The sequence below is a fragment of the Plasmodium reichenowi genome, chromosome 13 (genome assembly GCF_001601855.1).
Source record: "Plasmodium reichenowi strain SY57 chromosome 13, whole genome shotgun sequence".
NCBI classification, from domain to species: Eukaryota; Apicomplexa; class Aconoidasida; order Haemosporida; family Plasmodiidae; genus Plasmodium; species Plasmodium reichenowi.
Genome location: NC_033658.1, coordinates 1,164,826 through 1,180,998, shown reverse-complemented (window position 1 = coordinate 1,180,998; position 16,173 = coordinate 1,164,826). Strand labels below are relative to the sequence as shown.

Genomic DNA, 16,173 nt, shown 5'->3' with positions numbered 1-16,173 from the left:
TATATATTATATATGATTATATCATTTTTGTAAATTTTTAAAAAATAATATGAATAAATGGTATATGTTTCTTTCATTTCTTTGTTGTATATATTTGATTAATAATTTTTAATTTATAAAAATATAATATGTAAACCTTTTCATTTTTTTTTTTATAACGTTTTATTTTAATGTGAAGATTAATTAAATATGCATTTTGGCTAAAAAAAATAAAAAAGAAATAAAAGAAAAAGAAAGAAAGAAAAAGAAAAAGAAAAAAAGAAAAAAAGAAAAAGAAAAAGAAAAAAAGAAAAAAAAAGAAAAAAAAAGAAAAAAACACATATGTTTAATATATATTATACATATATATATATATATTGCAGTAATATGTTTGTTTTTTTATTTTTTTATTTTTTTATTTTTTTATTTTTTTTTTTTGTATTATAATATAAAAAATATGAAATTAATGTCCTACACTTGTTTAAATAATATGTATATAATATATGCTTGTACAAAAATATTTTATATATGTTTAATACCAATTATTTGTGTATAAAATAATTTAATACATTTATGCTGTTCACGATTTAATTTAACAGAACAATTTAGTAGGAACTTGTAAATTAATTTAATATATAGTATTATTTATTTATTATTTTATTTATTCTTTTCTTTTCTTTTCTTATCTTTTATTTTTCTTTTTATATTTGTATATTTTTTATAATTCTTTGTTTTTATTTTATTTTATTAATTTTTTTTTTTCTGTCTTTTTTTATTATTATGAACTGATAAATTTATTTACCTCAACCTTATTTAAGTGACTTTTTATAAATAAGTTTTTTTTTTTTTTTTTTTTTTTCTGTACAAAAATATGACACATATATATATATATATATATATATATATATATATATATATATATATGTATATATAATATATAGATATATAAATATATAAATGTATAAATATATAAATGTATAAATGTATGTATTTATAAATATATGTATATTATATATATGCAACTTGAACAAATTTGCTTATTATTTATTTTATTTTTTTATGTGTTTTTAAAATATTTGTGTGCTTTATTTTTTCTTAGACGAAAGAATATGTATATAAAAAATAATTCCATCATACATTATATATATATATATATATATATATATATACATTATATATTTTTTTTTTAAATTATAACACTACCAAATTGAATAAATTACATTTCTGTTGTATATTATATATATATATATATATATATATATATATGTGTAATATATAAATTATTATTTCTTTTTTTAATAAAAGTTAATTTAAGCTATTCAACAGATAGAAAAAATAAAATAAAATAATATAAACAAATAAATAAAATTAATATATATCTTAAACAATAATATATATATATATATATTTATTTATTTATTTATTTCATAGAAACAGATATAAAATATGAAGGTGTAGAATTTTATTTTTATGTTTTTAATACATATATGATGTTATATTATTTATAAATAAGTATTACTAGTACACACAAGTTGTTAATCCTTATATTTTATTTTTATCTTACTCATGAAAATAAAATAAGAATAAAACGAAACCATAAATAAATAAATAAATATATATATATATATATATTTATATATATTTATATATTTATATTTATTTATTTATATAAAGAAAAAAAAAAAAAAAATTTTATTTAGTATATAAACAAATTGTAGGCCGATGGAAGGTGCAAATAAATGTGTCATAGGAACAAAGATATTTATCAGAGACAAAAATAAAGTAATTTATTTATATCAAAATGAATAAATAAAAAATAATTAATTAAATAAATGTGCACATATATATATATATATATATATATATATATATTTTCTTTATTTTACTAGGTTTGGGCTAGTGCTGAAATTATAAATGAAGATGAAGATAACATTATAGTAAAAACTGAAGATGATGATATAATAAAATTAAAGGAAACGGATGAATTTTATCTTCGAAATTTAGGTATATTTATTATTATGTAAAAATTTGTAACAAATAATTTGATCATTCATATAATTATTGTTAGTAAAATGGTCTATGTGGATTTTTATTAATAGCATATAAATAAATATATCACATATATATATATATATATATATATATATATATATATATTTATTTATTTATATTTATATTTATAATTTTTTTTTTTTTTTTTTTTATTTTTTTTTTTTTTTTTTATTTTATTTTTTTTTAGACTTATTTGATTCGAGTGGTTTGTCTGCTCCTTCAGATTTAACAAAATTGACACACTTGCATGAAGCATCCATATTACATAGTTTGAATCTTCGTTTTGATATTGATGAGATATATACATTTACAGGTCCAATATTAATCGCTGTGAACCCTTTTAAAATAATAAAAGATTTATATTCTGATAACATGCTTGCTAAACATGTTCAGCCTATAAAATCGAAAAGTCCTCACATTTTCGCTACTTCTAATAGTGCTTATTTAGGTATGTGTAATAATAACAAATCACAGACAATATTAATTAGTGGTGAATCAGGTGCTGGGAAAACCGAATCAACAAAATATGTTATGAAATTTTTAGCATGTGCAGGTTCAGATATAAAAAATAGATCTTTAATAGAATCTCAGGTATTAGAAAGTAATCCTCTTTTAGAAGCATTTGGTAATGCTCGAACATTAAGAAATAATAATTCTAGTCGTTTTGGGAAATATATAGAATTACAATTTTCTGTTGATCATAAAAATTATATCAAAGGTAAATTGTGTGGTGCAAAGATATTAACTTATTTATTAGAGAAGGTTCGAGTGTGTGATCAACAAGAAGGTGAAAGGAATTATCATATTTTTTACCAACTTTGTAAAGCTGTAAAAGAGGCTAGGAGCATTGTGGATAATTCAATTATGAGTAATAATGAAAATGATGACGTCGAAAATTATGTAAATTATAAATGTGATGAAGATAAAAATAAGGATCATATACAAAATAGTATTTGTGAGGAACATACAAAAAAAAAAAAGTGGTATCATTTTCCTAGTACAGAAAAATTTAGAAATTTGGAAAATGTAGAACCCATGAAAATAGATTTTACCGATTTTAAAGAGCATGTACATTTTAGATATTTAACAAAATCGAGTGTATACGAATTAAATGAAGTTAACGAATTAGAAGAATTCGAATCTACTGTACATGCTATGCAAACAATTGGTATTAGCAATACAGAACAATATCAGATATTTAAAATATTAGAAGGGATATTATATATAGGAAATATTTTATTTAATAATGATGAGAGTAAAGAAGAAGCTACTATATTAGAAGTATCTAATGATGATTTAAGAAAGGCTGCATATTTTTTAGATATTGATGAAAATGATTTAATAAATTCTTTATGTTATAAAACAATAGTGGCAAATAACGAACTTTACAAAAAGCCTGTTAATTCAAGTGTGGCTAATGATATCAGAGATGCTTTATCTAGAGCTATATATGGATGTTTATTTTTAAAAGTTGTTGAAAGAACAAATGAGTCTATAGGATATATAAAAGATATAAATTTATTTTGTGGTGTTTTAGATATCTTTGGATTTGAATCCTTCCCAGTAAATTCTTTTGAACAATTATGTATTAATTATACGAATGAATGTTTACAACAATTTTTTAATAATTTCATTTTTAAATGTGAAGAGAAATTATATATAGAAGAAGGGATTCGATGGGATCCATTAGATTTCCCTGATAATAAAGATTGTGTAGATATATTAGAATCTAAACCTTATGGTGTATTTTGTATGCTAGATGAAGAATGTTATATACCATCAGGTAAAGATAAAAGTTTTTGTAGCAAAATTATAAGTAAGCATACATCTAGTAGTAATAATAATCAATCGAATAAAAGATTTAAATCTATTAAAACTGATTCTAGTAGTTTTATTATTGTACATTTTGCTGGGCAAGTTGTGTATAATTCTACTGGTTTTCTTGAAAAAAATAAAGATCAATTATCTCTAGATGCACAAAAATTGTTGTTACATAGTAAGAATAAATATGTATCACATCTATTCGAAACTTATTTAAGAAGAAATACAGATAAAAGAAAATTTGTTACGGTTTCTAGTGAATTTAAAGAACAACTCAATTTATTAATGACAAGAATAAAACAAACAGAACCACATTTTATTAGATGTATAAAACCAAATGCTCAAAACGTTCCAGATGTATTTGATAGAATATCTGTAAATGAACAATTAAAATATGGAGGTGTTCTACAAGCCATAAAAGTAAGTCGTGCAGGTTACCCGGTAAGATTATCGCATGCAGAGTGTGTACAAGATTATAAAATTCTTTTAAATAAAGAAGATAGACGTAAATTAGAAATGTATAATAAGGATAACAAATCTTGGTCTTATAAGGCCAATTTTATACTTTCCAGTTTGTATATAACTAAAGAAATACAAGAATATATAAATAATTTAAAATTGTTGAAGGATAAAAAAAAAGAAGAGGAAAATAAATTTTTTGGAAATCTTTCCTCAAAGAAAAAAAAAAAAATGCAAGATACAACCACAGAAATGAAGGATGTATCTAATATACAAATTAATAATAAGGATAAAACGAGTAATAATGAGGATAAAACGAGTAATAATGAGGATAAAACGAATAATAATAAAGTTGAAATGAGTAATAATGAGGATAAAACGAATAATAATAAAGTTGAAATGAGTAATAATAAAGTTGAAGTGAGTAATAATAAAGATAATGTAAATGATCCCGTTTGTGATCCTAATGAAGAAGAGGAAAAAAACAATTTGTTGATATGGTCTGTAGGAAAAAATTTGTGCTTTTTCAAAAGTGATGCATATAACATTTTGTCAACTTTAAGAAGTGATCTTCGAAGTTTAAAGGCCATTGTTATTCAGAAAAATTATAAGACATATACACAAAAAAAATTATACGAATTAATGAAAAAAAAAATTATCATTATACAACAATGGTTTAGAAATCGATTAAATATTATAAGAAAAGAGAAATTAAAAAGACAAGAAGCTGAAAAGTTGATTTGTTCTTATATTTATACATATATAATTAGAAAGAGATTTTTACATAAAAGAAATTGTTGTATCCTTATACAGTCACATATAAGAAGATATTTAATGGTAAGATTTTATAAAACATATAGACAAAATTATTATGCAAGTAAAATACAAGCAACGTGGAAAGCTTACAAAGAACATTTATTTTATAAAAAATTATTGAAATCTACTAAAAAAATACAATTGAAATGGAAGAGTATATTAGCAAGAAAACAATTGAGAAGATTAAAAATGGAATCGAAGGAAGTGGGTTCTTTATTATCAAGAAATCAAGTATTAATGAAAGAATTAAAAAAAGAAAAAAACGAAAAAATAGAAATAGAAAGTAAACTATTAAAAGCATCTGCTAAAATAGATAAGTTGATTAAAAAAATTGATAATTTAGAAAAAGATAATAAAAATAATGAAAAAGTAATAAAGGATTTGTTAGAGAGAGTTACTTTATTAGCTGATAAACAATCAAATGAGTGTATTTCATCGAGGCATGTATCTAAAAAATATGAGAATATAAAACAAAAGAAAAATAATAAAGAACTTAATAAGGATATAATTATGTCTTTAAAGAGGGAAGATACAGAACATGTGGATAGTATGGAAATTATGAGTATCCAAGGTAATAATACGCATGATGATCCAAATAATGTACGTAATAGCTATAGCACAGACACCAACCTTACGAACTACTTAAATAATAACAAGAGCAACAATAATGATGATAATAATAATAATGATGATGATAATAATAATAATAATAATGATAATAATAATAATAATAATAATAATAATGATGATGATATTTATATGGATAACAATTTAACATTTACAAAAGAAAAAATAGGAGACCTCAAAATTAGGAATAGTATAGGAAATGAAAAGAATGAAGAAAAATATAATTTATTAAATAAAATAAAAAAATTAGAAATTCAAAATAAAGAATATATAAAACAAAATGTAACATTAAACGATAAATATAATAAATTAGTAAGTTTATTGGGACAGATCAAAGATACAAATAATAATGTATATAATGATGTTTTAATTAATAATATTAATAATTATCATCATAGTAGTGGTATGTCGAATAAGTTGTTAATTAATAATTATAATAATTACCACAATAATAATAATAATAATTATTATAATAATAATTTTTTTAAGAATTTAACGAATTTGTCTAGCTGTAATAGTAATTCTTTAATAGAAGCCAAAATAGAAAATAATATAAATTATGATAATAAGAGTTCTTTTAAAAAGAATGATGGAATAGTGGATATTCTTGTATGTGGACCAAGGAATGTAGGGAAGACAAGTTTGTTAGAAGATTTATTTGTACGTTTAGGTGATGAGGATAATTTAGGTTTATTAAGAAAAAATAAGAAACTTGTAAATAATGATTTAAGTTGTTATAATTATTATAATACATATATTATAACACATAAATGTTCCCAAATAAAAATTGTAGATTGTGGATATTCATCCAATAAAAATGTAGAAGAATCATTATTTAATTATATAAAAAATTCAATATGTATAATTGTAGTATTTGATGCTACAAATAAGGAATCAATAAATCCAGCAGTACATTTATTACAAGAAGCATCATTAATTAATGTAAAGAAGACAACTAAGTTATATTTATTTGAGAATATTTTTAATGAAAAAATTAATTTAAATTTTAATAAAAATGATGTATCATATGCTGTGCGTGTATCTAAAGCATGTAATGCATTATATGTAAAAGCATTAGATATATATGATATAGTAAATAATTATGCTAATAAAATAACTTTACATTCTAATTATTTCTTGGATAATACTCATAATAATTGTAATTATAATTATAATTATAATTATAATCATGTTACCTCTGTTCCTCCTAATCAACACAATGAACATAATAATAATTATTATTATCATAATAATAAGGATAAAGATAAAGATATATATGTTAAAGAATCGGCACACTTAAATCATATGAACAAAACCAAAAGGAATACGCACAGTTATATGTCTTCATATCATGAGGAATCTTTAAAAGATGGCGACGACGCCGTATTATCCTCCTTCGGAAATAAATCAAATGATTTAATAAAATCTAAACGAGGAGACATAAGCAAAAATAAATATAATAATAACAAAAATAATAATAGTAGTAATAATAATAATAATATCTATTCAGTTGTAAATACATTAAAAGCTATATGTGGCATTCAAAATAGCAATAAGAAGAATCAACATATACAATTGTTGAGGGAATCTATGCCTTTAAATAATTATGTATATGGTAATAAAAAATATAATTCAGATCTAGGAAGAGGTTTACAACCAGTTTATGAAATAACGCTTAAAGGAAATATACCTATAACATATTTGTGTATTGGTCAAGATAATATAAATAAGAATTATACACTATTATCTGTAGGATGTAAGGATGGGGTTATATATATATATAAGTGTTTTAGGACTAGTTTGGAGTTAAAAAATGATTATTTTTATTATTATAACGACGATAGTAGTATATACAACAGTAATAATAATATTATGATGAATAATATGGGAAATAACATGAATAATAATATGGACAAAAATGTAAATAACGTGTATAATAATATGGAAAAAAATGTCAATAATGTGTATAATAATATGGACAAAAATATGAACAGCAATACCAACCTGAATATACAAAATAATGATAATAATAATAATAATAATAATGTAGGATGTGATGATAAAGTAAAGAAAAGCAGTATTATGTCATTAAAAAACGATAGTAATAATATATATGATGAAAATAGCACATGCACAAAATTATTATCCAAATTATCAGGTCATAAAAAGGCAATAACCTGTTTAGTATTTTCTTTCTCAGAAGATAAAATTATTTCATCATCAATAGATAGAACTATAAAAATATGGGAGGTGTCAACAGGTTTTTTATTAAAAGTATTTTCTGATTCATCAGCAACTTTATCTGTATTATTATTTCCAACGAACCTAGATATTTTTTTATGTTCAAATTGTACATCCTTATTACGAATAGTAAATTTAAACAGTGGTCAGGTATATCAGAAAATTAAAGTAGAGAGTGAAATAAGAGCCCTCGAAATGGATGATACTTGTTTAAATATTTTTGCAGGTTCAAAAAATGGAACTATATATGTTTTAGAAGTTATATATAATGAAAGAGTAGAAATAAAATTTCGTTTCCTTTTTTCCTTATCACCAATTACATGTATAAAATTTATACCAAGACATTCTGTTAAAACATCACCAGCAATCATTGTAAATTCGTGTGATAATCATATAGGTATTATAGAATGTGTATATGGGAACAAAGGAATATTAACAACATTATCCGTTAAACATAGAATACGAATAAATCATGCCTTACTTCCCATAAGAAATTGTTATTCTAGGTATGGTGGCGGATGGGTCATGTCGGGTTCAGAGGATGGCAACATATATATTTGTTCCTTGTTACCTCAATCGAATTATAAGTTGATATTTTTAAAGCACCACAAGGTATAAGTTATATAAGTGTATAATGAATGATGCTAATATGAATAAACATATAAACATATAAACATATAAATATTATATATGTGTATTTATATATATATATATATATATATATATATATATATATTTATATATATATGTATGTATTTATTTTATTTTATTTTTTCCTATTAAAAAAAAATATAAATATTTATATATCCACCTCATACATATAATATAATATATTTTTTATTTAGGCACCAGTAATGGCTGTTGTTGTTAATAATATTGATACTTTAATGGTTTCAGGAGATTCCAAAGGAAACATAGTTTTCTGGCGCAGGTCTTTTGTATAACAAAATGATATTGTAAATTTTGTTTATATATATATATATATATATATATATGTGTGTACATTTGAATATATTCCTATGTATTTATTTTTAAGTGTATAATATGTTTACGTTTCTATTCACATGTGTGTTTTTTTTTAAATAATATTTATTGAATAAATAAAATCTTATTAATGGTTGTATAATTATATATATATATATATATATATATATATATATATATATATATATATATATGTATGTATGTATATATGTATGTATCCATGTATATATTTATTTATTAATTAACTTATTATTTTTTTTTTTTAATGTAACTTCAATAAAAATAACATAAAAAATAAAGAATGGAATATGTAACAAATTTGTAAAAACAAAAATTTCAAATGTTTACAGAGAGATATATTTCGTTTTTTTACATATCCATATATATAACCTTTTCGAAAAAAGAAAAAGAAGGAAATTTTTTTTTTTGTTTTTTTAATAAATATTCATATGAAAAGGGTGAAGAATAAATAAAATATAAACATTATAAGAATTTATATATTATAAATATATGTGTATATATTTATATATTAAAAACAAAAAGATCTTCTTTATTAAATATGTATATTTTAATTTTTTCCTATAAGAAAAAATATAAGTTAAAAAAATCGTTATATAATATATATATATATATAATATTTTATTTTTTTTATTTATGATTCAACATTTTTGTTGTTCTTTATATATAACACTTTCACGTACTATATTTTTTTTTAATGTATATATTTGAATATTAAAAAAAATATTACGATATTTAAACTTTTTAATTTTTTTTTCTTTTTTATGTGGTATTGATTTATATGCCTAGGTGGAAAAAAGAAGAAAAAAAAAAAAAAGAAATTCATAAAATATATATATATATATATATTATATAAGAACAAATAATTACATATATATATACATTAATATATATTAATAAATTTTTTTTACATAATTAAAATGCCTACAATTATATTTATGTATATTATATATATATAGATATATATATATATATATATACAACATGATTTTATAGTATGTAAACTTTAGATAAATAGTTTTATTATAGAGTTAACGATATTCTTCATGTAATTTTTTTCAACTAAATTCAAGCTACATTTGTTTCTGTTTTTAAAATAATTTATAATGTTATATAATTGTTTTTTACTAACTGTAAATGAGAAAAAAATAAAAAAAAATAAAAAAATAAAAAAATAAAAAAATAAAAAAATAAAAAAATAAAAAAATAAAAAAATAAAAAAAACATAAACATATTATATAATAATATAATGTATGTATAATAAATATTTATTAACTACATATCATTTTTACTTATTTATTTATTTGTTTGCTTGTTTTCCTTTTAATTCTTTTTATATATATGAAGGAAATGAGAAAGAAAACATGATAATAATTCATAATTAATAATTTAAAAAAAAATAAAATAAGGAACCTATATAATATATATATATATATATATATATATATATATATATATAATATATATTTATATAATATATATAATGACAAATATATAGGGAGTTTTTATATGACATAATTAAAAAATTTAATGATACAAAAAAAAAAAAAATGTAATAATAAATATATTATTTATAATAATAAACACAAAATATTTTAATAAAAGATGTATATGTTATTGTATATAGAAGAATATTATATTTAGAAGTCATATGAAGAATAAATTTTCAATGTGACACGTGTCCGTAAAATTACATAATTTAATACATACAAAGAGTAATAAATGTATAATAGAACATAAAAGAAAATATAAATAAATATAAAATATATATATATATATATATATATATATATATGTATGTATTTTTTTTTATTTTTTTTATTTAGTTAGCTTTTTTTTTCATAATGATGAAGAAGAAAAATATCGACATAGAGGAGCTTAAAAGGCTCATTGAAGAAAGCAGCATGAAAAAAAGATTTGTAAAAGATATAAAAAGAAATTGTGAAATAAAAAGCATAAGATTTGGTATTATGAGTAAGGAAGATATAATAAAATATTCAGAAGTGAAAATAATGAATAGAGAAATGTATAAGAATAATAGTGGTATACCATATCCTTATGGTGTTTTAGATTTAAAACTAGGAGCTCATAAAAGTAACTCTGTATGTGAAACATGTAATAAGAAATTAATAAATTGTTCAGGACATTTTGGTTATATAGAATTGAATTATCCTGTATTTCATATTGGTTATTATAAATATATAATACATATATTATATTGTATATGTAAATATTGTTCAAGTTTATTATTATCAAAAGAAAAAATTGAATTTTATTGTAATTTAAAAAAAAAAAGTACGGATGATTCCTTTTATAAAAAACATTTATTTAAAAGGATATTAAATAATTGTAAAAAAGTAAATAAATGTTATATATGTGGAAATCCACAGGGTGTAATTAAGAAAATAATAAAACCTAGTTTAGATCAATTTATGAAATTAAAACATATCTTAAAAGTAAAAGAAAATGGAAAAATGATTATAAAAGAAGAAGATCTAAATAGTTTATATGTTTTGAAGTTATTTAAAAACATAAATCCATATCATGTTAAATTATTAAATATAGAAAACCCAGAAAAATTAATTATAACAGCATTATTAGTACCACCTAATACTATAAGGCCATCTGTTATAATTGACGAGCATGGAACAGCTGAAGATGATTTAACTTGTATTCTTTCTGAAATAACACAACTGAATAATACTATATATAATCAATGTACGAATGGTTATCAGACGAATCAATTCCTGGGTAACGTAGAATTTCTACAATTACAAATAACAAGATTTATAAATAGTGATTCTCCGGCTGTTTCACAATTATTAGCAACACAAAATATCTCTAAACCTGGGAGAGGTATTTGTCAAAGGTTAAAAGGAAAAGAAGGAAGATTTAGATGTAATTTATCCGGAAAAAGAGTTGACTTCTCTAGTAGAACAGTCATATCACCAGATCCAAACATATCTATAGATGAAGTAGTGATACCAAAAATTATTGCCATGAGATTAACATATCCTGAGACGGTAAATAAATATAATATTGATAAGTTAAAAATGTTAATAAAGAATGGTTGTAATAAATGGCCCGGTGCAAATTATATAATAAAGAAGTCAAAAAAAGGAATTGATCCCTACTCAGATATTAGCACCACTTATAATAATAATAATATTAGTAGTGGTTGTAGTAATATATTTAATGTAGTTAATAATTATATTAATAACAATTGTAAGAACGTTAGATATAATATAAAAGATGTTAATAATAATGTGTTAAAAGATATGTACCACATAAACAATATGAATAATGATATAAACAATAATATTAACAATATATATAATAATACTTCTCAAACAAGCCTATCTAACGTGAACAACCACAATAATAATAATAATAATAATAATAATAATATGTATTGTAATAATCAGACACAAGATAATGAAGAAGAACGAAAAAATAGTCAATTCAATAAAATAAGTTTAAAATATGCAAATAAAAATCTTGTTATACAAAATTTAAATATTGGAGATGTTGTAGAAAGACATATATGTGATGGAGATATTGTTTTATTTAATAGACAACCATCTTTACATCGTATGTCTATTATGTGTCATAAAGCAAAAATAATGGATTTTAAAACTTTTCGTTTTAATGAATGTGTTTGTTCCCCATATAATGCTGATTTTGATGGTGATGAAATGAATTTACATGTTCCTCAAACAGAAGAAGCTCGTGCTGAAGCTTTATATTTAATGAATGTAAAACATAATTTAATAACTCCTAAGAATGGAGAAGTTATAATAGCTTTAACACAAGATTTTTTATCTGCATCTTATATAATTACAAATAAAGATACTTTTCTTGATAGAGATACATTTTGTTTATTATGTTCTTATTTTTCGGATGCTTCATTATATATTGAATTACCTATTCCAGCTATTTTGAAACCTAAAGAATTATGGACAGGAAAACAATTAATTAGTGTATTAATAAAACCTAATAAAAAAGAGAATACAATTATTAATTTTGAAATACAAGAAAGAGAATATTCTAATAAGTTTGGAGATTTAAAACATTTATGTTTAAATGATTCATATGTTTGTTTTTATAAATCTGAATTAATATGTGGTTCTTTAGGGAAAAAAGTTTTAGGTTCTTCAAAGTATGGTTTATTTTATTATTTAATACATCATAATTCAAGTCATATAGCATTAAAAATTATGAACAGATTATCTAAATTAACCAGTAGATATTTTTCTAATAAAGGTATGACTATCGGTATTGATGATGTAAGACCATCACAAACATTAACAGACAAAAAGAAAGATTTATTATTAAAAGGATATGAAAAGGTAAATAATGAAATTATATTATATAATGAAAAGAAGATGCAAATACAGCCAGGTTGTACCTTAGAAGAAACATTAGAAATAAAAGTTAAAAGTATATTAGATGATTTAAGAAATGATGCAGGAAAAACATGTAATCAATATTTACATTATTTAAATAAACCATTAATTATGTTTAATTCTGGAGCAAAAGGAGCATTAATTAATATAGCACAAATGATAGCTTGTGTAGGACAACAAAATGTTGCTGGTCAAAGAATACAAAACGGTTTTATAAATAGAACATTACCACATTTCCATTTTCATTGTAAAGATTCAGAAAGTAGAGGATTTGTACAAAATTCTTTTTATACAGGATTAAGTCCAACCGAATTTTTTTTTCACACAATGTCAGGAAGAGAAGGTCTTGTAGATACAGCAGTAAAAACTGCTGAAACAGGGTACATGCAAAGAAGACTTATGAAAGCATTAGAAGATTTGTCAATTCATTATGATTATTCTGTAAGATCATGTGATAAACAAATCGTACAATTTATATATGGAGATGATGCATTAAATCCTTCATATATTGATAATAATAATACATATCTTGATCAGTTTGACAAGGTATTTGATCATATTGTATCTATATCATCTAGCCATTTGTTATTATCTTATAAAAATAAAATACCTAACTTGGCTCATCTTCAGCATCAAAATAAAACAAGTAATAAGAGCATTATTTATAATAATAAGAGCATTATTCATAATAATAAGAGCATTATTCATAATAATAAGAGCATTATTCATAATAATGATAACAATATGAACAGCATTCATAATAATACTATTAATAATAACAATAATTATAAAGAATGTACGCATAATCCTTATGTTTGTAACGAATCATTAATTATACGTAATATTATTAACAGATTGATTTACCAAAACATTGCACAAGAAGATCTATTCATACCTTTAGAACATGATGAATTTTTAGTTAACAAAATTATGGAATCTTATACAGATCAGGAATGTAATTATGAAGATATCATCAGATCTTTCGATTCAAACAAAAATATTTCTTATATACATGATGACCAGGGAAAACATTTATCTTTGCAAATGTGTACAGAAGAACACATAACTATTAATAATACAAATAATGATAATACATATGTTCAACAAATAGAAATGAAGGAATTAAGTAAAAATAAAACAAAAGAAAAACAATTATTTAAAGGATCGATAAGAGATATGCATGAAGATTCTGAAGAACGAATGAACAAATTTATAGCAAAAAACGCAAAGTTTTCCTTAGAGAAGAAAAAAGGAAAAATGCATGAATGTAACGATAACATCGAATGTAATAATATCCAATGTAATAATATCCAATGTAATAACATCGAATGTAATAATATCCAATGTAATAATATCCAATGTAATAACATCGAATGTAATAACATCGAATGTAATAATATTTCATGTAATTATATGAAACCTTCAAATTTAAAAAACACACATCATCAACTTAATAACGATTTGTCTTTCATAAAAAATAACGCCATTTTACCACCACAAGAATATCATTCCATCTTTCATTTTGTAAATGATTATAGAAATGTTGTGGAAATAAAAAACTTGATGGATAAAAAAAAAATTTTCCTGAACAATTCAGAAAAAAATGTGGTGCAATCTAAATATAACAGGATGAGTAAAAATTTAAAAAAAAAAATTGAGATAATTAATAATATATATAGAAATGAAAAGAAAAAATTAAATCGATGGAAAACAAAAATGGATAATGATGATAATTATTGGTCATCTGATGACGATTCTGTTATTGCCAAGAAAATTATAAAAATAAAAAATAAAGAAAAAAGAAAATATCACCCCAAAGAAGAAAAGGAAAATTTTGATAGAAATAATAATAATAATAATAATAATATTAGTAGTAATAATAATAATAATAATAATAATTATTATCATAATCTTCATGAGGATGTAAACAATTTAGGAGTTACAAATTATAATACAAATATATATCCTAATGATTATAATGGGATATATGAAAAAGAAACAAATAATAATGAACTTACAACAAGTATTAATATCTGTGATAAAAATAATGATTTCTCTGAAGAATTCTTTTATAATATAAATGAAAATGATTTATTATATGATAATAAATATTATAGACAAATATTTAAGAATGTTATTGGTTTTGTTAGTGTTTTTGAATATGTTGAATCATATAAACAACATTATATTTTATTTCCATATGAAATAATAAAATGGACTAGCTTTTTATTAGAATATTTAACCGAAATCATTCCTACAAATATATTTCTTCATACCAAATTATCGAAAAAAGAAAAACCAACTCATCAAAAAAATACTGGGAAAATGAAAATATATATAGAAGAAATTAAAAAATGGTTATTCATTAAAGCTATAAATATATATAAATATTTTAGTTTTAAAAAATGTATTGAACTAATCAAAAAAAAAGATTATTTTAATTATATTATTAAAAATTATAATATATCACATAGATATATTATCCATGATTATTCTTTTATTAATTTAAAACAATTATATCTTTTTATCTTTTTTAATATATATAAATATTTTAAATATATATCTACCCCTGGTGATGCAGTAGGATCAATATCAGCTCAGTCGATTGGTGAGCCCGGAACACAAATGACGTTGAAGACTTTTCACTTTGCAGGTACATACAAGAATTAAAAAAATAAATAAACGATACATTAATATAATGATTTACAATTCATGCTTTGTACATATATACATATATATATATTTTTTTTTTTTTTTTTTTTTTTTTTTT

General features: G+C 20.9%; 2 protein-coding genes across 2 annotated transcripts in view; both read left to right on the top strand.

Annotated features, from left to right (window-relative positions):
- Positions 1-1,701: 1,701 nt before the first annotated feature.
- On the top strand, positions 1,702-8,939 carry PRSY57_1328100 (myosin C; the record flags this gene model as incomplete). Its single annotated transcript, XM_020115177.1, has 4 exons — positions 1,702-1,761; positions 1,869-1,983; positions 2,219-8,607; positions 8,841-8,939. 4 exons carry the CDS (start codon positions 1,702-1,704, stop codon positions 8,937-8,939), a joined length of 6,663 nt encoding a protein of 2,220 aa, XP_019970100.1.
- A 1,902-nt stretch (positions 8,940-10,841) lies between these two features.
- Positions 10,842-16,173, top strand: part of PRSY57_1328000 (DNA-directed RNA polymerase 3 largest subunit) — a gene marked incomplete at both ends in the record, with an annotated part of 7,520 nt that continues 2,188 nt past the window's right edge. The window contains one exon of the mRNA XM_020115176.1: positions 10,842-16,056. Within this exon, the coding sequence (XP_019970099.1) occupies positions 10,842-16,056 (5,215 nt within the window). The remainder of the gene's footprint in view (positions 16,057-16,173) is intronic.